General features: G+C 37.5%; 1 protein-coding gene across 1 annotated transcript in view; it reads left to right on the top strand.

Moving 5' to 3' along the window:
* CTNNA3 (catenin alpha 3) overlaps positions 1-23,695 on the top strand; it is a 1,844,203-nt gene that overhangs the window by 172,235 nt on the left and 1,648,273 nt on the right. Inside the window, exon 5 of the mRNA XM_061163003.1 lies at positions 5,099-5,265. Within this exon, the coding sequence (XP_061018986.1) occupies positions 5,099-5,265 (167 nt within the window). The remainder of the gene's footprint in view (positions 1-5,098; positions 5,266-23,695) is intronic.

Genomic DNA, 23,695 nt, shown 5'->3' with positions numbered 1-23,695 from the left:
TTTAAGAATTTATGCTACAGCTAAATTTGCCCATACATACAAAGATACATGTTATGGGCATTCTTTGTAGTATTGTTTGAAATAGAAAAAAGTTGGAAATAATTTGTGTGTTCAATAGGGGCCTCATACATAAAGACAGACAAACAGATCCATAGAGGAGAATCAAGAGCCCAGAAATAGCCCAAGCATTTATAGTCAACTAATATTAATGAAGAGAGATGAGAATACTCAAGTCTCTTCAATAAATTGTTGTTGTTGTTGTTCAGTTGCTAAGTCATGTCCAACTCTTTGCAACCCCATGAACTACAGCTTGCCAGGCTTTCCTGTCCTTCATTATCTCCCTGAGTCTGCCCAAACTCATGTCCATTGAGTCAGTGATTCCATACAACCATCTCATCTTCTGTCGTCCCCTTCTCTTCTTGTTCTCAATCTTTCCCCAGGTCAGGATCTTTTCCAGTGAGTTGGCTGTTTGCATCAGGTGGCCAAAGTTTGGAGCTTCAGTTTGAGCACCAGTCCTTCCAATGAATATTCAGGGTTGACTTCTTTTAGGATTGACTGGTTTGATCTCCTTGCAGTCCAAGGGACTCTCAAGAGTCTTCTCCAGCACCACATTTCGAAAGCATCAATTCTTCCATGCTCAGCCTTCTTCATGGCCCAACTCTCGCATTCTACATAACTACTGGAAAAATCATAGCTTTGACTATACAGACCTTTGTCAGCAAAGTGATGTCTCTCTTCAATAAATAGTGCTGGGATAATTGAATTTCATATATGAAAGAATGAAATTGGGCTCCTATCTTACATCAATCAGAAAAATTAACTCAAAATGGATTAAACATTTAAATGTAAGATCTGAAACCATTAAATTCCTAGGAAAATAACATAAGAATAAATCTTGTGATGGACCTTGGTAATGATTTTTTTGGATATGACACCTGAAGCATAAGAAACAAAATGAAAAATAAACAAGTGGGACTAGATCAAAGTAAAAAATTTCTTACAGTAAAAGAAATCATCAATAAAGTAAAAAGGCAATTTATGGAATGGAGAAAAATATTTGCAAACCATATATCTGATAAGAGCTTAATGGTGTGAGTGTGGAGAAAAGGGAATCCTTGTGTACTATTGGTGGGATTTTAAATTGGTACAGCCACTATGGAAAACTGTGAAGGACTCTCAAAAATTTAAAAATAGAACTATGCTGTGATTCAGCAATTCCACTTCTGTTAATATATGTAAAGCAAACAAAACACTAAATCAAAAAGTTATCTGTATCCCCATGGTCATAGGGACATTATTTACAATAGTCAAGACACGGAAACAAGCTAAATGTCCACTGATAAATGAAAGGATGAGGAAGATGTGGCATATACACAGTGTACTATTATTCATCCACAAAAAATGAGGAAATCCTACCATATAAAACAATGTTGGTGGACCTTGAAGGCATTATCCTAAGTGAAATAAGTCAGACAAAGGCAGACAAATGCTCTATGATTTCACTTACTTGTGAAATCTAAAAAGCAAAAATAAGACCAAACTCATAACAAAAGGGATCAGACTTGCAGTTACCAGAGGTTGAGTGTGGTGGGAGGGGGAGTTAGATAAATATGGTCAAAAGGTACACATTTACCATTATAAGTGAGTATGAGAGATGTAATGTACAGCATGATGACATTATTAATACTGCTGTATTATATGAAGGAGAATTGATAAGAGAGTAAATCCCGAGTTCTCATCAAAAAGAACATTTTTCCCCCTTTTCTTCCTTCTTTTCCTTTATTTACATGAGATGATGAATGTTACTATCAGATGAACTTAATCTGATAGTATTTTTTACAATATGTGTAAATCAAACCATCATGTTCTATGCCTTAAACTTATACAGTGATACATGCCAATTATTTCTCAACAAAACTGGAAAAAGCCTTACTAACAAAAAGGGAGGCCTTGAAAAGTAAGTTATAATATATCAATTAAATGTAACTTTACTCAAGCATTAAAAAGAATGACAAAACAGCTAATCAAGTCTTATTAGTTCCAAACACTGCTCTTATTTAACCTTCATAAAAATTATACTTACTATTATCAGCTACATTTACAGTGAGTGACCAGACCATCATGGTTATCCAGGTCATAAGACATTTTTATACAATTCTTCTGTGTATTCTTGCCACCTCTTCTTAATCTCTTCTGCTTCTGTTAGGTCCTTACCATTTCTGTCCTTCATTGTGCCCATCTTTGCATGAAATGTTCTCTTGGTACCTCTGATTTTCTGCCAGCAAATTTGGAAAACTCAGCAGTAGCCATAGAACTAGAAAAGGTCAGTTTTAATTATAATCCCTAAGAAAGGCAGTGCCCAACAATGTTCAAATTGCCTCATAATTGTGCCCATTTCACATGCTAGCAAGGGAATGGTCAAAATCCTTCAAGCTAGGCTTCAACAGTAGGTGAACCAGATGTACCAGCTGGATTGAGAAAAGGCAGAGGAACCAGAGATGTAATTGCCAAAATCTGTTGGATCATAGAAAAAAAACAACAGAATTCCAGAAAAACATCTACTGCTTCATTGATTATGTTAAAGTCTTTGACTATGTGGATCACAGCAAACTGTGATAAGTTTTTCAAGAGATGGGAATTCCAGATCACCTTACCTGCCTCCTGAGAAACCTGTATGCAGGTCAAGAAGCAACAGTTAGAACTGGACATGGAACAGCAGACTGGTTCAAAATTGGGAAAAGAGTATGTAAAGACTGTATATTGTCACCTTGCTTATTTAACTTATATGCAGAGTACATTATGTGAAATGCCAGACTGGATGAAGCACAAGCTGGAATCAAGATCTCTGGGAGATATATCAATAACTTCAGATACTCAGATTACACCACCCTAATGTCCGAAAGGGAAGAGGAACTAAAGAGCCTCTTGATGAAGGTGAAAGAGGAGGGTGAAAAACCTGGCTTAAAACTAAACATTAAAAAGCTAAGATCATGGCATCCAGCCCCATCACTTCATGGCAAATAGATGGGGAAAAATGGAAACAGTGACAGATTCTGTTTTCTTGGCCTCCGAAATCCGTGTGGACAGTGGCTGCAGCCATGAAAATAAAATATGCTTGCTCCCCGGAACGAAAGCTAGACAGCATATTAAAAAGCAGAGACATCACTTTGGTGATAGAAGTCCATCTAGTCAGAGCTATGGTTTTCCAGGTGTCATGTATGGATGTGAGAGTTGGATCATTAAGGAGGCTGAGTGCCTAAGAATTGAGGTTTTTGAAGTGTGTTGTTGGGGAAGATTCTTGAGAGTCCCTTGGACTGCAAGGAGATCAAACTATTCAATCCTAAAGGAAATCAGTCCTGAATATTCATTGGAAGGACTGATGCTGAAGCTGAAACTCCAATAATTTGGCCACCTGATATGAAGAGCTGATTCATTGGAAAAGACCCTGATGCTGGGAAAATTGAGGGCAGGAGGAGAAAGGGGCAACAGAGGATGAGATTGTTGGATGACATCACTGATTCAATGTATGTGAGTTTGAGCAAACTCTGGGAAATAGTGAAAGACAGGGAAGCCTGACTTGCTACTGTCCATGGGGTTGCAAAGAGTTGGACACGTCTGCGTGACTGAACACAAACCACTTATAGTGGAAAAAAATGAAACCTAAAGAGGCTAAGTTACTTGTGCCCACATTGTTAAGTTTTGTGCTCTGTTGCCTCCTGATCATCTGTATCCCAATATGTGAAGAAAATAAATTGATAAGTGAAAAGAATGTAGAAGGTTTTTATAGTATAATGCTGGTGGTGGTTTAGTCACTAAGTTGTGTCCAACTCACGACGCCATGGTAGCCTGCCAGGCTCCTCTGTCCATGGGAATTCTCCAGGCAAGAATACTGGAATGAGTTGCTATTTCCTTCTTCAGGGGACCTTCCTGACCCAGGGACTGAACCTGGGTCTCCTGCATTGCAGGCAGATTTTCTACTGACTGAGCTACAAGGGAAGCCTATAGTATAAAACTATTTATGAAAAGAATCTGAATCTATATCTTCTATATGTTTCCTTTATAACATATAATATCTATGTTTTCTTATGATATAAATCTTTTAAATAATATGAATGTATATGACTGAATATACTAATAAAATAAATTGTGTATTTATAAGTGTACATATATATGTATATGCCACACATAAAACATACATTCATAGAAAAATTTCTGGATAGGTATAAGAACTTAATGGTTGTTTTGGGGATTTTTATGGAAACAAACAAAAAATTCACTCTATATTCTTTAGTATGGTGAATTATTTAAAAGTAGCAAGTCACATATTGCTTTCATAATAAAAATGTTTAACTTTAAAAAATTTAAAAAATAGTGGATATGGTGTCTTTAGCAATTATGTTAATGGAGTGGAGTAAAGAGGGATTTTTCATTTTGCACCTTTCTGAACTGTGAAGTTTTTAGAATAAATTGGTGCATGTTACTTTTATAAAGAACATATTTTAAATAAAGAAACCTGAAAAATAGTGAGTATATTTATCTAACAAGTGAAATATATTTCTTTAACTGTGGAATATTATTTCCATGACTAAGTTTAGGATATAGTTTATTTAGTATGTTGACAGTTAAGAATAAATCTACCTATGTTAAACTTTTATCAGAGAACTGCTGTCTTACTATCTTAAAGGCTAGTTCTTTTCTAACATCCATTGAGTTGGAAAGTAACTCAGTGAAGATTTATCTTATCTTTATAAACAAAATTGTTTCTGATTGAAGTCTTAGTAATGAAACCTTTCACAGCAAATGACATTCAGCAAATGCAGAAGTTGACAGCAATTTTATTAGATGTTGCTAGTCAATTGAACACAATTTTCATGCAGGAAAATGGTACCATGCTTCTTAAACTCCAGAACATTTATCAAAAACAAATATCAATGTGAAAGTGCATTCTTTATTAAGAGACGATGTTCTAGTGTCAAGAGACAGTATTTTAATATTATGCTTAGTCATGGAATGTACTTGGAATTAGGTTGGATGATAAATGCTGCAACAGGCATAAGTGAAGCTTAAAATATAACATATTTGGGGTTGTGTCTTTCAGGTGAAGCTCTGAAAGTATCAGCTGAGAGATTTGCAGATGACCCCTGTTATCTCCCGAAAAGGGAAGCTGTGGTTCAGGCTGCCCGTGCCTTGCTGGCTGCAGTAACCAGACTCCTTGTCCTCGCAGATATGATTGATGTCATGTGTCTCTTGCAGCACGTGTCAGCTGTAAGTAAAAGATGACTTAGTTTACCTTGGCATTGTTCTCACTTATAATCCCATTTTCTGAACCCAGCATCAATCCGAGCACATCTGTCCTCTCATTTCTTAATGTCACCATTCAGAAGTTGACTTGATTGGGTTGTGAAACTAATGCATACTTCACAAGAATGAAGCCAGAAGTTAGTTTTAAAGCCAGTGGGAGACTGAAAAACAGAAGAAGGCTTATTGATAAGGAAATGGCTAGAAAATTTATAAGCTTTTGACCATTTAAGTTATTATGCCCTATATAAGTATGTAAATAAATACATAATAACATAATTATAAATATAATATAGAAAATAAATCTGTGAAAATAAATTATTTGAGAAAGAAAAACCTTGAAGCTTAAGGTATGTGGAAGTTTGTCCTAATTGTAAATGAAAACTCCTTTTGCCAGCTCCTCTTGATCCAAGTTAAACAGTACCTGTTTCCAGCTAGTCTGTGTTGTCTGTAGTAATGCATTATGAAAATGTATAAATGTATTTATTTAAGAAGAGTAAAGAATATATTTAAACTAGGAGATTACAAAGGCAGAAGGATATCTCATTTGCTTTATTTTGCTAGATAAAACCATTTAGCACTGGTTTAGTAGAAGGACAATTTTTTTTAGCCTTTATCACTTTCTTAATTTATTTAGTTTGACCGTCATTAATAGTATCGAGATGAAAAGGTTGCAAAGAACTTTGGAGTCTCTTCTTTTTCTCTCACTTTAAATAGGACCCTGGCTCTTCTGTTCATAAATATATTTGCATTTTCATAAAGGTGCTTGGTGACTATTGTAACTATTAAGCAAATGCCTTGCTGAGTGACCTTCTTGTCAAAATAATTTTCTCTAATTGCTAAGCTAAATCTTTTTTTTTTTTTTGCATTATTTTCTTACTTACTCTCTCGAGAAGGGAATGGCAACCCACTCCAGTATTCTTGCCTGGAGAATCCCATGAACAGAGGAGCCTGCAGGGCTACAGTCCATGGGATAGCAAAGAATCGGACATGACTGAATGACTAACACTATTATACTTACTAATGTTTATTTTAACCCTAAAGTAGGGTTAAAAGGAAAGGGTTCGTCTTAACCCTTTCATTTATATTTTCATATTTATTTTCTTTTGATAGTTTATTAGTGCAAAAAGTCAATTTGGCACCTTTTTTTTGTTGTTAAGTAGCTTTTCAGGAAAGGGATTAGTTCTCATCCCCAGCCACTGTCTACCAGATTTGTAGGGGAGATATTTTAACAATATTTTCTGTTACTTGACTGATGGTTTCCTGGACACCTTAAACAAATCTCTGGACATTCTTGAGATTCAGTTTTTAATATGTGAATATTTGCTGTTGTTCAGTTGCTAAGTCGGGTTTAATGCTTTGTGACCCCATGGACTGCATCACGTGAGGCTCCTCTGTCTTCTACTGTTTCCTGGAGCTTGCTCAAATTCATGTTCATTGAGTCTGTGATACTATCTAACCATCTCATCCTCTGCTGACCACTTCTCCTTTTGCCTTCAGTCATCCCAGCATCAGAGTCTTTCCCAGTGAGTCAGTTCTTTGCATCAGGTGGCCAAAGTTTTGGAGCTTCAGCTTCAGCATCAGTCCTTCCAATGAATATTCACGATTGATGTCCTTTAGGACTGACTGGTTTCATCTCTTTGCAATCCAATGGACTCTCAGGAGTCTTCTCCAGGGCCATAATTTGAAAGCATCAATTCTTTGGTGATCAGCTTTCTTAATTGTCCAACTTTCACATCCATACACGGCTACTGGAAAAACCATAGCTTGGACTATATGAACATTTGTCAGCAAAGTGATGTCTCTGCTTTTTAATATGCTGTCTAGGTTTGTCATCACTTTTTTTCCCAAGGAGCAAGTCTTTTAATTCCATGGCTGCAGTCGCTGTCTGCAGTGATTTTGAAGTCTAAGAAGGTAAAATATGTCACTGCTTCCACTTTCCCCCCTTTTATTTGCCATGAAGTGATGGGACCAGATGCCATGATCTTAGTTTTTTGAATGGTGTTTCAAGCTAGCTTTTTTCATTCTTCTCTTTCACCCTCATTAAGAGGCTCTTTAGTTCCTCTTCACTTTCTGCCATTAGAGTTGGTATCATCTGAATATCTGAGGTTGTTGATATTTCTCCCAGCAACCTTGATTCCATATTGTGATTAATTGAACCTGGCATTTTCCAAGATGTACTCTGCATGTAATTTAAACAAGCAAAGTGACCATATATAGCCTTGACTACTCCTTTCCCAATTTTGAATCAGTCCATTGTTCCATGTTTGGTTCTAATTGTTACTTCTTGACCTGCATAAGGGTAGGCAGGTAAGGTGGTCTGGTACTTCTATGTCTTTAAGAATTTTCCACAGCTTGTTGTGATCCACACAGTCAAAGGCTTTAGCATAGTCAATGAAGCAAAAGCTGATGTTTTTCTGGAAGTGCCTTGCTTTCTCCATGATCCAGCAGATGTTTGCCATTTGATCTCTGGTTCCTCTGCCTCTTCTAAACCCTGCTTATACATCTGGAAGTTCTTGGTTCACATACTGTTGAAGTCTAACTTGAAAGATTTTGAGTATAACTTTGCTAGCATGTGACATGAACACAATTGTACAGTAGTGAGAATGTACTTTGGCATTGCCCTTATTTGGGATTGAAATGAAAACTGACCTTTTCCAGTCCTGTGGCCACTGCTGAGTTTTCCAAATTTGCTGACATATTGAGTGCAGCACTTTCATAGCATCATCTTTTAGGATTTGAAATAGCTCAGCTGGAATTCCATCACCTCATGAGCTTTGTTCATAGTAATGCTTCCTAAGGCCCACCTAACTTCACATTCCAGGATGCCTGGCTCTAGGTGAGTGACCACATCATTGTGGTTATTAAGAACTTTTTTGTATGGTTCTTCTGTGTATTCTTGCCACCTCTTCTTAATATCTTCTGCTTCTGTTAGATCCTTACAATTTCTATTCTTTATTGGGCCCATCCTTGCATGAAATGTTCCTTTGATATCTCCTATTTTCTTGAAGAGACCTCTAGTCTTTCCCATTCTATTGTTTTCCTCTATTTCTTTGCATTGTTCATTTAGGAAGGCCTTCTTTTGTTTTTTTTATTAGTTGGAGGCTAATTACTTCACAACATTTCAGTGGGTTTTGTCATACATTGATATGAATCAGCCATAGAGTTACATGTATTCCCCATCCCGATCCCCCCTCCCACCTCCCTCTCCACCCGATACCTCTGGGTCTTCCCAGTGCACCAGGCCCGAGCACTTGTCTCATGCATCCCACCTGGGCTGGTGATCTGTTTTACCATAGATAATATACATGCTGTTCTTTCGAAACATTCCACCCTCACCTTCTCCCACAGAGTTCAAAAGTCTGTTCTGTACTTCTGTGTCTCTTTTTCTGTTTTGCATAATCATAAATGAGTGTTGAATTTTGTCAAAGGCTTTCTCTGCATCTATTGAGAGAATCATATGGTTTTTATCTTTCAATTTGTTAATGTGATGTATTACATTGAAGGAAGGCCTTCTTATCTCTCTTTGCTATTCTGTGTAACTCTGCATTCAGCATGATATATCTTTCCTATTCTCCGTGCCTTTCACTTCTCTTCTTTCCCCAGATATTTGTAAAGCCTCCTCAGACAACCACTTTTTCTTCTTCTTGGACTTCTTTTTTGGAGATGGTTTCAGTCACTGCCTCCTGTACTATGTTATATATCTCAGTCCATAGTTCTTCAGGCACTCTGCCTACCAGATCTAATGCCTTGAATCTATTCATCACCTCCACTATATTAATATAATCATAAAGAATTTTATTTTGGTCATACCTGAATGCCCTAATTTTTTCCCCTACTTTCTTCAATTTAAGCCTGAAATTTGCAATAAGGAGCTTGTAATCAGAGCCACAGTCAGCTCCAGTTCTTGTTTTTACTGACTGTATAGAGCTTCTCCATCTTTGGCTAGAAAAAACATAATTAATGTTATTTTGGTATTGACCATTTGTTGATGTCCATGTCTATAGTCATCTCTTGTGTTTTTGGAAGAAGGGTGATTGCTGTCACCAGTGTGTTCTCTTGTCTAAACTCTGTTAGCCTTTGCCCTGCCTCATTTTGTACTCCAAGGCCAAACTTGCCTGTTTTTTCTGGGTATCTCTTGACTTCCTACTTTTGCATTCCAATCCCCTATGATGAAAAAGACAACTTTTTTTGGTTTTAGTTCTAGAAGGTGCTAAAGGTCTTCTGAGAACAGGTCAACTTTAGCTTCTTTGGCATCAGTGATTGTAGTATAGACTTGGATTACTGTGATGTTGAATTGTTTGCCTTGAAAACAAACTGACATTATTCTGTTGTTTTTGAGATTGCACTCAAGTACTGTATTTTGGACTCTTTTGTTGACTGTGAGGGCTGCTTCAATTCTTCTAAGGGATTCTTGCCCACAGTAGTAGATAGAATGGTCATGTGAATTAAATTCTCCCATTTTTGTCCATTTTAGTTCCCTGATTCTTAAGATGTCAGTGTTCAATCTTGCCATCTCCCGCTTGACTACATCCAAATTATCTTGTTCCATGGAACTAACATTCCAGGTTCCTGTGCAGTATTGTTCTTTAGAGCCTCAAACTTTACTTTCACTACCAAACACATCCACAGCTGAGTATTGTTCCCGTTTTGGCCTAGCTTCTTCATTCTTACTGGAGCTATTAGTAATTGCCCTCTGCTCCTCTCCAGTAGCATATTAATCACCTTTGGACCTAGGGGTCACTTCTTCCTGCATCATATCTTTTTGACTTTTCATGCTGTCCATGTGGTTCTCCAGGCAAGAATACAAGAGTGGGTTGCCATTTCCTTCTCCAATGGACCACATTTTGTCAGAACTCTTCACTATGACCTGCTTGTCTTGGTGGCCTTGCATTGCTTGGTTCATAGATTCTTGAGTTATGCAAGCCCCTTCACTATGACAATGCTGTGATCCATGAAGGAGGGCTTCCCTGATGGCCCAGTGGTAAAGAATCCGCCTGCCAGTGCAAGCAATGTGTGAGTCGGGAAGATCACCTGGAGAAGGAAATGGCAACTCACTCCAGTATTCTTGCCTGGGAAATCCCATGGACAGAGGAATCTGGCGGGCTACAGTCTATGGTGTTGCAAAAGAGTCGGACATGACTTAGTGACTGAGCAACAACAACAACCATATGTGAATACAGATGCTGATAAATATTATAGCCATAAGTGGTTATGAAAGATTAAATGCCAGATAATTCCTAGTCCCATGACCCAGTATTTCCTATGTTTTAACTCAGGATTTGTTGAGATAGGGCAGAATGAAAGGCTTTTGTTAGGTGAAAATTACTTCCCTTATAATCGATTAAGGAGTAGCTTTATATATAAGACCATGAGTCCCTTCATTAACATTTTAATTGATTGCTACTAACTACTAGTACTGTGCTAGGTAATTCACACATATCGTATCATTCAAATGAAGCAGGAGATAACTGTAGATCAAAGAAAAACAAAGTGCTATTTTTGTAATAAAATTATACTTAATAGTTATGAGTTTTTATAATGGGTCAAGAAATGTGGGGGATTATCTCCTTTAATTCAACCTCACAGCACCTTAGTGATTATGATTCCTATTTTATAGATGAAAAAAAACCTGAGGCATATTGAATTTAAGAAGCTTGCTCAAGGCAATAGATAAAAAGCAACTTTGGGAACTTAGTTCTCCAAGTGTTACAACAGCTTTCACTATAAATAGCTTTCAGAAATGTTTAGACAAATTCATGGGCCTGTAGCAAATTGTTAAGGGAATTTAGGTAAGTCACTAGGAGGAGGCATTCTTAACTCTAGCCACTCTTTCCCACATTTACTGATTCCTCATTAGAGCCTGAACTTGGGCTAGATCATTTAAATCACTTGTAAGATGTCTAATCAAACAATGATACTTTATCTATGAAAAAGGGAAGACCTTATTGTGACAGTTTTTTTAATTGTTACATCTTAATAAAATTTATAAGTTGCATTTGTATTGTTTGTATAATTTGCATTATATAATATTACATAATATATAATATTATATAAATTATTTGTATAATTTGAGTTGTATTATTCAACTCAATTCTTTTAATGTTTCACACAGAATGAAGGCTAGTTGAAAAAAATCTTTTGGAGATAAAGATTAGAATTATATAGTCCAACAGTCCCTTAGAAGTATTCTGCAGAACCTGTCTTCTAAATATGCAGCATGAAAAAAAGCTTTTCAATGGTCTGTGCTGCACATAGAAATTTCTTTTGAATGCTTTATTTATTTATTGGCTGCACAGCATGTAGGATCTTAGTTCACCAACCAGGGATGGAACCCATGTCCTCTGCATTAGAAATGTGGAGTCTTAACCACTGGACTGTGAGGGAAGTCCTTCTCTTAATGTTTGATGCACATTAGCACATTAAAGTTCGTGAGAAATGTCAAAGCAAAGAAACTTGTTTAACTTTGCTTAACCCAGAGTTTCCCAAATTTCGTGACTCTAAAACTCTTCTATAATATATTAATCTTGGTGTTTTCTCAGACTGTATGTTGGGATATAGTGGTTTAGAATATTTTTAGTTTATGATTCTATTAAATTTGTACTTAGAATGAAAACATCATAGTGGAGAAACTTCAGTGCCCTTCTAGTCTAGTATGTTGCTGAAGCAGGTAGACTATCCTTCAGTATGAAATAGACACAACTGTCTAACAATATAGATGATCATGTACAGTGATAGCAGTCTCAATTCTATTAGACAGTAAAGCATATTTTGGATAATTCTAGTCATTGAAGACATTTTTCTCAAGCTGAGCTTAAAGCTGCATCCCTGCTATTTTCTTTCACTGCTTCTAGTTTATCTTCTGGAGCAACACAGAATCAAGGCAATAGGAAGTGCATTTTCAAATAACTGATGATTACTCTTAGGACTTACATATGTCTTCTCTTATTTAAGCTAAAAAATTCTTGACTTTTGACCAGTTTCAGACAACTCAGGATACTCTGGAATTTCCATATCTTGTATGATTTTGTTTCAGTCTTGATTTTGATGTACTTGAACATTATAAGCAGATTTGTTTTATGGTTAAAGTTGGAAAACTTCAGCATCTGGACTCCTTGGGTGTTTGCTTGTGGTACTGTCAGTATGTCAGTTTTTCTTATGCTGATAGTGTCTTGTCTTCTCATGTGAATGCCTATCTTTGTATATGAAACATTACCTCATCTGGAATTTATCTCAGGAATTTCCTCACTGTTTTGTTAGATCTTTAATGTTTTTAACATGAAGTATTTTATATTTCGTCAAATATTGTTAGTTTTCTTAGGCAGAAGGGCTGGATTGAATTACTAATCTGCCAATATAAGAAACAGAAATCCCAAGAATCATCTCTATAAATCCTTTTCTTCAGTCCTGGGTGTTCATTGGAAGGACTGATGTTGAAGCTGAAACTCCAATCCTTTGGCCACCTAATGCGAAGAGCTGACTCATTTGAAAAGACCCTGATGTTGGGAAAGATTGAGGGCAGGAGGAGAAAGGGACAACAGAGGATGAGATGGTTGGATGGCATCACCGACTCGATGGACATGGGTTTGGGTGGACTCCGGGAGTTGGTGATAGACAGGAAGGCCTGGAGTGCCGCGGTTCATGGGGGTTGCAAAGAGTTGGACACGACTGAGTGACTGAACTGAACTGATGCATATTCTAGATTATAGGTAACAGCCATAAAATGTTGAAGTCAAACGCCTTGAAATAAAAACAAATATTCTGATAAGAACACTCCATAATTTACTCAGATAATTCCCTCTCTGATTTAATGTCTAACTTTATCTTACCTATTATGATACCCTTGTCATGTTGTTGGTTCACACTGTTTTTGTGAACAGTGTCTGAACTTGGACTACTCTTAATCTAGGTCTTCCTTCTTTGATGTACGCTAAGTCACTTTGGTTGTGTCCAACTCTCTGCAACCCTGTGGACTGTAGCCCACCAGGCTCCTCTGTCCATGGAATTCTCCAGATAAGAATACTGGAGTGGGGTTGCTGTGCCCTCTTCCAGGGAATCTTTCAAGCCCAGGGATCGAACCTGTGTCTATTATACCTCCTGCAAAGGCAGTCAGGTTCTTTATCACTAGTGCCACCTGAAGCCCTCTTCCTCTGATACAGTTTATCTTTTTATTAATAATATATAAAGATTGATGTTATCTTTATAGTCATTGAATTTTGTCTTGTTAATTCTTTCTTTTCTAATATCCTTCCAGAATTTCTTGACTTTTGATTTGTCTTCCCCTCCTAACCTGGGTATCATTTTCAGATTTCTTCACCTAGTTATTCCTGAGAAAACATCTAATGAAATGGAAAATAGTGATATAGCTTTGTTTTAGTTAAGATCAAATATTCACACACTTTGAATAAAAGTTGTTGAAATGAGCTTCAAATTCACTTCATTGGGTTGCTGTGTAAACTATGTTTATGTTTCTTTATTTTATTCTCAAGCACTTTCTCAAAAACCTTTCTGAAATTAAGATGTATTCTCTGTGGCATCACGGATTTATCAGTCTAGTAACCCCAGTTGTATAGAAATGAGGTTAGTTTGACATAGAAGAAATAGATTGACTTACTTTTAATAACCCCGTAAGAGCTCTAAGTGATCATTGCTTGCTTGCTTTTATTTCTTTTCTTTCTATTTTTTTGACCTTCAGTTTTCAATTACTCACATTCTGCTTATTGCAAACCACTTCTCTGCTTCCTTCTGGGCTTCCCTTGTGGCTCAGCTGGTAAAGAATCCACCTGCAATGTGGGAGACCTGGGTTCAATCTCTGGGTTGGGAAGATCCCCTGGAGAAGGGAAAGGCTATCTACTACAGTATTCTGGCCTTGAGAATTCCATGGACCGTAGTCCATGGGGTCGCAAAGAGTCGGACACAACTGAGCTACTTTCACTTTCAAGATTTAGATATAATTGGCTTGAACCCTCATTCTGTTAGTATAATGTTATCCCCAAGATTTCTGCAAATTCTGTTAGGCTCATATTCTCAGGGTCACCTCTGGCTCCAAGTTTTTGCTTCCACAGAATTACTTTAGCTTATGGATGATCTTTCTACTTGTATTCTATGGTATGTTAATTCATACTTGGAAGTAGACCCTTTCCCTCTTTAACACACACACACACACATACTCCCTTACAATGCATGTATGTACTGCAAACCTATTAGAAACTTGGGAAGATGAAAAGGAGGGGATTCTGTAGTATAACAGTATATTCTAAGTGGTATATTCTTGCCACTTAGAATCCTTTAGCAACTTCATCTCGTTGTCCTTCCACCTCTTCTCACTGCCTGCCCTTTGTTTTCTCTCATATGCCTAAGCAGTAAGATATTCTATCAAGCCACTTTTGACTTGACCTCTGCTAATTTGTATCCTCAGATATCACTATCTCCATCTTAAATTACACCTGAAGGTATTTTCCTCAGTATAAATAGTTCCTTTCCCAAGAATTCTGTAGTCAGCTCTTTCTCTCTTTCTTCCTCCCTCCACCCCCTTTTCTCTCACACACACTAAACATCCTAATATAAAATAATATATTATAAATGTTCTTTCTGGGGAGGGCATCAGCTATGAAGATATAGAGTTCTTCTGGGCACATATTCTTCTTCCAAAAGCAGTGGATTACCTTTTTATTTCTTTTCCTAGTTTTGGATATGATGGACAAATACCTGCTTCTCTTCCAGTCTTATCTTGCTATTTTATGCAAGTTTCTGGTCATTTTGGCTCCCCACCCCATAATGCCCACAAAAATCCCTGCTGTAATTTTTTTTTTGTTTATTCTTTATTGCACAGGATCAGAGAATTCCTTTGCTGTCACAATGTTTTCTTAAGTGGCCTTACCCTTTTCTTCCTTCTTATAATTTTTCTAAATAACAGAATTTTCATCCCTATTGGGGATCCCTATTTCCTTTTAGAAGTCAAGTAAATGAAATATTACTCTATTTTTGATTGATAGCATGTACCTCTATATTTCCTGATTCCTTATCTTTATTAAATTATCCTCTTTCCACTGAGACTGTCCCAGTGATGTAATTATGATCAAACATTTATAAAGACATAGACTGAGACCACCAACTTGTGCAAAGATGGTTCACTGAGTAACTCTCCATGGGATAAGTACTTTCAACCAACACAGAGTTAATATATAATTAAATATATCAGGGATTCTTGACTTTGCAGTTTTAAATATATCTAGTTCCTTAGGGAAGTATGTGTTTTCTTCCAAGGAGTGGGGTGGGGTGGAATAGGTCCAAATCAAAAGTAAGAGAGGACAGAGAAAAAAGTGATGCTGTTTCAGTATATAATTGATTATAGAAACTTGAAAAGGCAGTTTGGCTTTATTACCACCATTACTCATAATTTTCTATGCGAGTTTAAGTTTAAAAATTTCTCTCTGGAACCTTTCAAGGTTTTTGAATATTTTTATACTATTTATACATCTCAAGATTCCACATCCTATTTTATTGGCATATGAATTTTATAAGGGTCAGTTTTCTTTGATAGAATGTTGGCTTGCATAGCTCATTTTTTCTTTGGGAGTCAGAACAATATGGAGAGAAACTATGGCATTTGGCAGCAGAGAGAGAGACCTTGCTTGAATCCTGGTTATATTGTTGATTAGCTGGGTGATTTGGGAAAGTTAAAAATCTGTGAGCCTTAATTTCTTCTGAGATGTTGGTATGATAAAGCCTGAATAATTTAAGGGCCTTGTGAAGATTAAATAATAGAGTATATAAAATACGTGGTAAGAACTGGCACAAATTTTCTTTTACCTTCCTTCCTTTCCTGTCCTACCTTCTCCCACTGTGGTATCTTACTTCCGTTTTTCATCTCTTGAGGTGCGATATTATCCTTATTCCTAAAAATGAAGGGAAATAAATTTGACTCCTGAGTTGAAATAACTTTTCTAGCTTTTTCCATTTATCATACCATAGCCAGTTTTATTTTTCTTAAAATGGGAATATTTGTCCCTTTGGATTAGAAATAGGTGTTATTATAAGAAATGGCACCTCTATTTAGTAACTTATATCAAATACATACTTAATATTTGCTACAAACATTGCTATAAAGCATTTGTATACAGACCAGTAATTGTGAATATGAAGAATATTCATAATGTTGATATAGAGTCACATATAATGATGATAACACTCAGAATTTTTGATGCCACCCTCTATTGTTAAAATGCAGATATGTATCAGCAAAAGGTTTCCTAAATCTTATTACTAAGAATGTCAGCAGTCTATAACAAGAGAAATTGTTGTACATTTAAATGTTATTAGAAACCAAGTATATTCTGCAGAAGATTCGAGGCAAAATAACAGGGACATTTCAAGGTTTAAAGAAAAAAGCCAGTCACAAGACTGGTATAAGATGGATTAAGAGAAAAAAGAAATAGAGACAAATAGGACACAAAAATTTTATACTAAAAATGCTAGGGACAAAGAAAATTTAAGCCATGTTAAAGAAATGTTTAACATTAAAAAGGACCTGTGTCATTTCAGGTAGCCTGAGTTTCATTAGTTAATCAGTCCATTCAGCAGATGGTTATTTTTTTGTGTGCTTACTGAGTGCCAGTCACCATAATATGTGCTAGAGAGTCAAATTTAGAAAATATACTACCATGGTCCTGTTCTCCTGGAATATACAGACTAAAGACATAAATTTATAATGTTACTAAGATATTTATTTACTTGGCTGCACCGGGTCTTAGTTTTGGTGTGTGGGATCTTCAATCTTCGTTGTGGCATGTGAACTCTTAGTTGCAGCATGTGAGATCTAGTTCCCTGACCAATGGTTGAACCCAGGCCCCCTGCATTGGGAGCATGGAGCCTTAGCCACTGGGCCACGAGGGAAGTCCCAATATAAGTTAATATGATCAAAGTTGGTATAAGGTATTGTGGAGGCATGATGGCAATTGTATCAAGGAAGTGTTTTGATAATAATGCAGAGACAAGTTTGGAGAATGATTTAACTAGACAAAGAAAGTGGTGGGGGCTGAGAGCATTTTAGCTGGAGGGAACAGTATGTGCTCAAAGACCAGTAATAGTTCTGAATGGCTCAGATGAAGGCATATTGTTTGGGAGGAACAAGAGTTGAACTGCAGAATCAGACATCAACCTACTTGTGAAAGGCCATTATGCTAAGTTAAAAAGTTTGAACTTTAGTCTGAAAATGAAGGGAGAACTATTGAAGATTTTAAGCATGGAAGTGATATAGACAGATTTGAATTTTAGGACTATTATTCTGGTAGCAGTGAGCCAGGGGGCACAGTGGAGGCAGAGAGGTCAGTGGTGAGACTGATATAGTTTTCTGGTTGTGAAATGATTATGTGGGGTGGGGAATTAATGATAAAAATGAAAGAGGAACAGCCTGCAATTTGGAAAGTGATTGGAATCTATTTAGAGGGAAAGGGAAACATTAAGCAACCTTTCAGGCATCTGATGAGGCATTGAGGATATTGGCTTGCTGTTTACAAAGAGGAGAAGCAGTCTATGGATTTTATACATGTTAGATTTGAGATCCATATGAGAGATACTAGGCTTCTCTGGTGGCTCAGTGGTAAAGAATCTACCTGCAATGCAGCAGATGCAGGAGATGTGGGTTCAATCCCTGGGTTGGGAAGATCCCCTGGAGGAGGGCATGACAACCCACTCCAGCATTCTTGCCTGGGGAATCCCGTGGACAGAGGATCCTGGTGGGCTACAGTCCTTAGGATTGCAAAGAGTCGGACTGACTGAAGTGACTAGGCATATGCACATGAGATATACTAGATATTGAAATATTTATCTGGAACAAATAAACAAGAGGTAGATTAGAAAGCCTCAAGAAGTAAGTATTAGGATAAGCAATAGGTTTGTATGAGATCACCTGGGGAAGGTTTATACAATGAACGTAAACCTTTGGTCTCAAATCTTTGAGACCTTGTGGTTTAGTGGAAAGCTCACTGAATGATGAATCAATAGGTTTGTGTTCAGTCTGGCCTCAATAGGGATATTTGAGACATCTTCTCACTGGAGTCTCTAACCCTGGGAATTGGTTCACAGTTCAGTACTCCAGCTTTTCTGAGGGGTATCCCCCCAAAATGGGCTCTGTCTTGCCAGTCTTGGAGCTCCAGAGGATCCATCAAAGTTTACCTACCTGGTGGGAGAAAATGAAGGGGGTGGCTTAGGTTGGTATACACCACAACTTCTTGCCCTCTCTGGCTCAGTATAGAGTAAGTAGACAAAAACTGCAGTTGTCTGTTTTTCCTTAGGAAGGGGCATTGGTAGAAGCCTCACTGATTGGTGGGAAGTTTTCTCTTGCACAAAGCCAGTCCACAAAGATGCAGAAAGGTGCCTGCTTTGTTAGATATGTAGATACCAACAAAGAGAGCTAAGGAAAATTAAGAATCAGGCAAAGATGTTCCAAACAAAGGAATAAGATAAATGTCTAGAAATTGACCCTAATGAAACAGAGTCATATGATTTTGACAGAGAATTCTGTCAATATGTGATACTGACAGAGAATTCAAAATGACAATCATAAAGATGCTCACTGAAACCAGGAGGAAAATGCATGAACAGAGAGAGAATTTTAACAAAGCATGAAGATAGATTAAGGATTTATGAAATACCATTAAACAGAATAATGTATGCATTATGGAAGTCCTCAAAGGAGAAAAAAGAAATAGAAAAAGAACCTGGAAGCTTATTCAAAGAAATAATGGCTGGAAACCCACCAAATCAGGGGAAAGAAATGGACATCCAGCTTTAAAAATCCTCAATGATACTGAAAAGATGAACCCAAAGAAATCTATACTGAGACATATTATACAGTAGTATCCCTTATGGGTAGTTTTGCTTTTCTTGGTTTCAGTTACCCATGGTCAAATATGGCCCCAAAATATTAAATGATAAATTTCAGAAATAAACAATTCATAAATTTTAAACTGCATGCTGTTGTGTGTAGTGTGATGAAATCTCATGCCATCCTGCTCTATTCTGTCTAGGACAGGACATCTCTTTGTCCTGTATATCCATACTTTTTATGTTAGTATACTGTTTTATGTTAGTATACTGACATATCTGTCAGTATAAGTAAAAAATAGTATATATGTGGTTTGGTACTATCCATAGTTTCAGGTATCTCTTGTGAGTCTTAGAATGTATCTCTGCAAATAAGGGGGGGAGGGTGGATTATTGTAAGCAAATTGTCCAAAGTGAAAAACAACAAACAAGAGAAAAGTCACATACAAGGGAACCCCTATAAGGCTATCAGAGGATTTTTCAGCAGAAACTTGCAGGCCAGAAGGAATGTTGGGAAAAAAAAGAGACATATCTAAGAACACTATACCCAGCAAAACTGATCTTCAAAAAATGGAGAGATAAAGAATTTCCCAGGGTATTGGGATAATACCCAGGGGGGGTGGAAAGTGTGTGATGGGCAGCATTGGCCTCGGAGGCCTGGCTGGCTGAGCTGTGTCACTGTGAGCCAAGCAGAGTTGTGCCAGCTGCCATCTGGCCTCAGCTCCCTTGTGCAATCCTGGTTGGTGCTGCAGCCTGTGCAGCTCGAGAGCATCATAGTAAAATGGTACTACTCAAAGCTTTAGGAAGACAGTGGGTTTTTTCCCTAAAAAATTTTCCTAAGCAAAAGCTGAGGGAGTCCATCACCACTAGACCTGGCTTACAACAATAGCTAAAAGGTATACTTCAAGTTGAAAAGATATGAAACAGTAATACTACAGCATAAGAATTATGAAATTATGATAATGGTAATTATAGAAATAAATGCAAAATACTATATTACTGTAATGGTGGTAGGTAAATCACTTTTAATTCTAGCATAAAAGTTAAAAGACAAGAATATTTAAAATAGCTATGACTAAAAACATGGTAAAAATATACAATATAAATAAATGTAAACTGTGATAACAATAACATAAAGTGTGTGTGTGTGTGTGTGTGTGTGTGTGTGTGAGAAGTAAAAGTGTAGAGTTTTTAATTGAACTTAAGTTGTTACCAACTCAAAACAGATTTTTACAAGATTATTTTAGGTAGATTCCAAGGTAGCCACAAAAAATACTAAAGAAGTTACACAAAAGAGAAAAAAAAAAGAAGTCAAAGCATATCAATACAAAAAAAAACCCAACAAAACATAAAGGAAGACAGCAAGAGAGGAAAAGACAAAAAAAAAAAAAAAAAAAAAAAAAGAACTAAGAGACTGACAAAAGCAACTGATTAAATGGCAATAATAAATACCAAAGATCTTTTCTGACCATAATGAAATGAAACTAGAAATTGACAACAGAAGGAAAACTGGAAAATTTACAAATATGTGAAATTATATGACATATTTTTGAACCATTAGGTCAAAGCTGAAATAAAAAAGGAGATTAGACAATTCCTTGAAACAAATGAAAATGAAAACATGCCAAAACTTACAGGATATAGCAAAAGTAGTACTAAGAGGGAAGTTAGACAGATAAATCCCTACATTAAAAAAGAAGGAAGTTCTCAAGTAAAGAACTTAACTTCATAACTAGAAGAGCTAAAAAAGAAGAACTAAGCCTGAAGTTACAAGAATGAAGACGGAAGGAAATTACAAACATTATAGCAGAAATAAATGAAATACAAAATAGGAAAACAAGAGAAGAAACCAATCAAACTAACAGTTGGTATTTTTTTTTTAGAAAGATAAGCAAAATTGACAAACTTTAGCTAGACTGACTAAATAGAAGAGAGAATATTCAAATAAATAAGATTATAAGTAAGAAAGAATACATTACAACTAAGGCCACAGGAATAAAGAATGATAATAAAAGACTACTATGAATAATTACATACCAACAAACAATACCTGGAAGAAATGTATAAATTCCTAGAAACATACAACTTACCACCAAGACTAAATCATGAAGGAACAGAAAGCCTAAACAGACCTATGACAAGAATAAAGATTGAATCAATAACTAAAACCTCCTAAAAAAGAAAAGTTCAGGATGAGATGGCTTCACTAGTGAATTCTACTTAATATTTAAAGAAGAATTAATGTCAATCCTTCTCAATCTCTTCCAAACTGCTGAAGTAGAGGGAATAATCTCAAATTTACTTATGAAGCCAGATAAGAATACCATAAGAAAAGAAATTATAGGCCAATATCCCTAATGAGTATAGATGCAAAAATATTCAAAAATATGGACACACTGAATTCAATAGTTTAATTAAAGGATGATGCACTATGATCAAGTGGGTTTTATGTGGTATACAAGAATAGTTTAGCATATGAAAATCAATTAATGTAAAACCAGCACACGAACAGAATAAATGCCAAAAAGCCTTTGACTGTGTGGATCACAACAAGCTGTGGAAAATTCTTAAAGAGATGGGAATTCCAGACCACCTGAGAAACCTGTATGCAGGTCAAGAAGCAACAGTTAGAACTGAACATGGAACAACAGACTGGTTCCAAATCGGGAAAGGAGTACGTCAAGGCTGTATATTGTTACCCTGCTTTTTTAACTTACATGCAGAGTACATCCTGTGAAATGCTGGGTTGGATGAAGCACAAACTGGAATCAAGATTGCCAGGGGAAATATCAATAACCTCAGATATGCAGATGACACCATCCTTATGGCAGAAAGGGAAGAACTAAAGAACCTCTAGATGAAAGTGAAAGATTGAGAGTGAAAAAGTTGGCTTAAAACTTAACATTCAAGGGAGGAGCCAAGATGGCGGAGGAGTAGGACGGGGAGACCACTTTCTCTCCTACAAATTCATCAAAAGAATAACTGAACACAGAGCAAACTTCGCAAAACAACTTCTGATCGCTAGCTGAGGTCATCAGGCGCCCAGAAAAGCAGCCCATTGTCTTCGAAAGGAGGTAGGACAAAATATAAAAGATAAAAAGTGAGACAAAAGAGCTAAGGACGGAGATCCATCCCGGGAAGGGAGTCTTAGGCGGCAATGCTTGGGGTAGGGTCCGGGCCTGAGTGCCCTGAGGACAATCGGAGGGAGCTTCTGTGAGTTGCCAACTTGAACTGTGGGAGACCAAAAGAGGGAGAGTAAATTAACCGGCCCGAACACACTGCCGGCCGTTCGCAGAACAAAGAGACCGAGAAAGTCCAGAGAAGAGCTCACAGGCTGTGGACCAGCCCAGCCCCGCCGGAGGCAGGAGGCAGGGGGGAGGGGAAGGTCGCGGCGAGACACAGGGCGCAGGCACCCGACCGGCGCGGGCGGGGACTGGGCCTGGGGACGCGGAGGGCGGAAGGCGCAGGCACCCGACCGGCGCCAGCGGAAACTGAGACTGGGTCCGCGGAAGGGAGGGGGTGCGCCACACCTGGGGAGAATGCACCCACCAAGCCCCTGGCTGCCTGGACCGCTCTGACGGGGAAGGCACAGAGAGCAGGCGCAGCTTTTCCTTCCGCGCTTTTGTGGAACATCCGAGGGCTGGAACCTCGCGCAGCGCAGGGCGCGCTCCATATGGAACAGCCGGGAGCCTGAGCAGCGCAGACGGAGAAAGCAGCGCCAGCCCCTCCCGGCAGCACCAGCCCCTCCCGGCAGCGCCAGCCCCTCCCGGCAGCGCCAGCCCCTCCCCGCAGAGCGACGGAACTAGCTACCTGAATAAGAGTCCACCTCCGCCCGCCTGTGTCAGGGCGGAAATGAGGCTCTGAAGGGACCGGCAAACAGAAGCCAAATAAACAAAGGGACCCGCTTCAGAAGGGACTGGTGCAACAGATTAAAATCCCTCTAGAAAACAACGACTACACTGGAAGGAGCCTGTAGAGATCGAGAAGTGTAAGCTGGAACGAGGAGCTATCTGAAACTGAGCCGAACCCACACTGACCGCAACAGCTCCAGAGAAACTCCTAGATATAATTTTACTTTTTTTCTTTTTTTCTTTTTTATTTTTTCTCTTTTATTTTCCTTTAAAATCCCCTATTACTCCCCCATTACTCCTTAACTTTCATTTCCATAGATTTTTTTACCATTTTTTTAATTAGGGAAAAAAAATTTTTTTTCTTTCTTGTTTTTTTTCTTTTTTCTTCTTTTTTTTTTCTTTCCTTTTTCTTTTCTATTTTTCTTTTTCTCTTATTTCTTTTAAAGTCCTCTAGTACTCCTCTACTACTCCTTAATTTTCATTTTCAATACACTATAACCTTACAAAAAAAAAAAAAAAAAAAAGAAGAGAAGCCCTATTTTTAAACCAAAGATTATTCTCTCCCAATCTTGACTCTCTGTTTTCTACCTCAGAACACCTCTATTTCCTCCTTTCCCCTTCTCTTCCTAATCCAATTCTGTGAATCTTTGTAGGTGACTGGGCTACGGAGAACACTCTGGGAACAGACAGCTGCGTAGATCTGTCTCTCTACTCTTGAG

This window comes from Dama dama, chromosome 15 (genome assembly GCF_033118175.1).
Source record: "Dama dama isolate Ldn47 chromosome 15, ASM3311817v1, whole genome shotgun sequence".
Lineage (NCBI taxonomy): Eukaryota > Metazoa > Chordata > Mammalia > Artiodactyla > Cervidae > Dama > Dama dama.
Note: the sequence above shows the minus strand (reverse complement) of the source record. Positions and strands in the feature narration are given on the sequence as shown.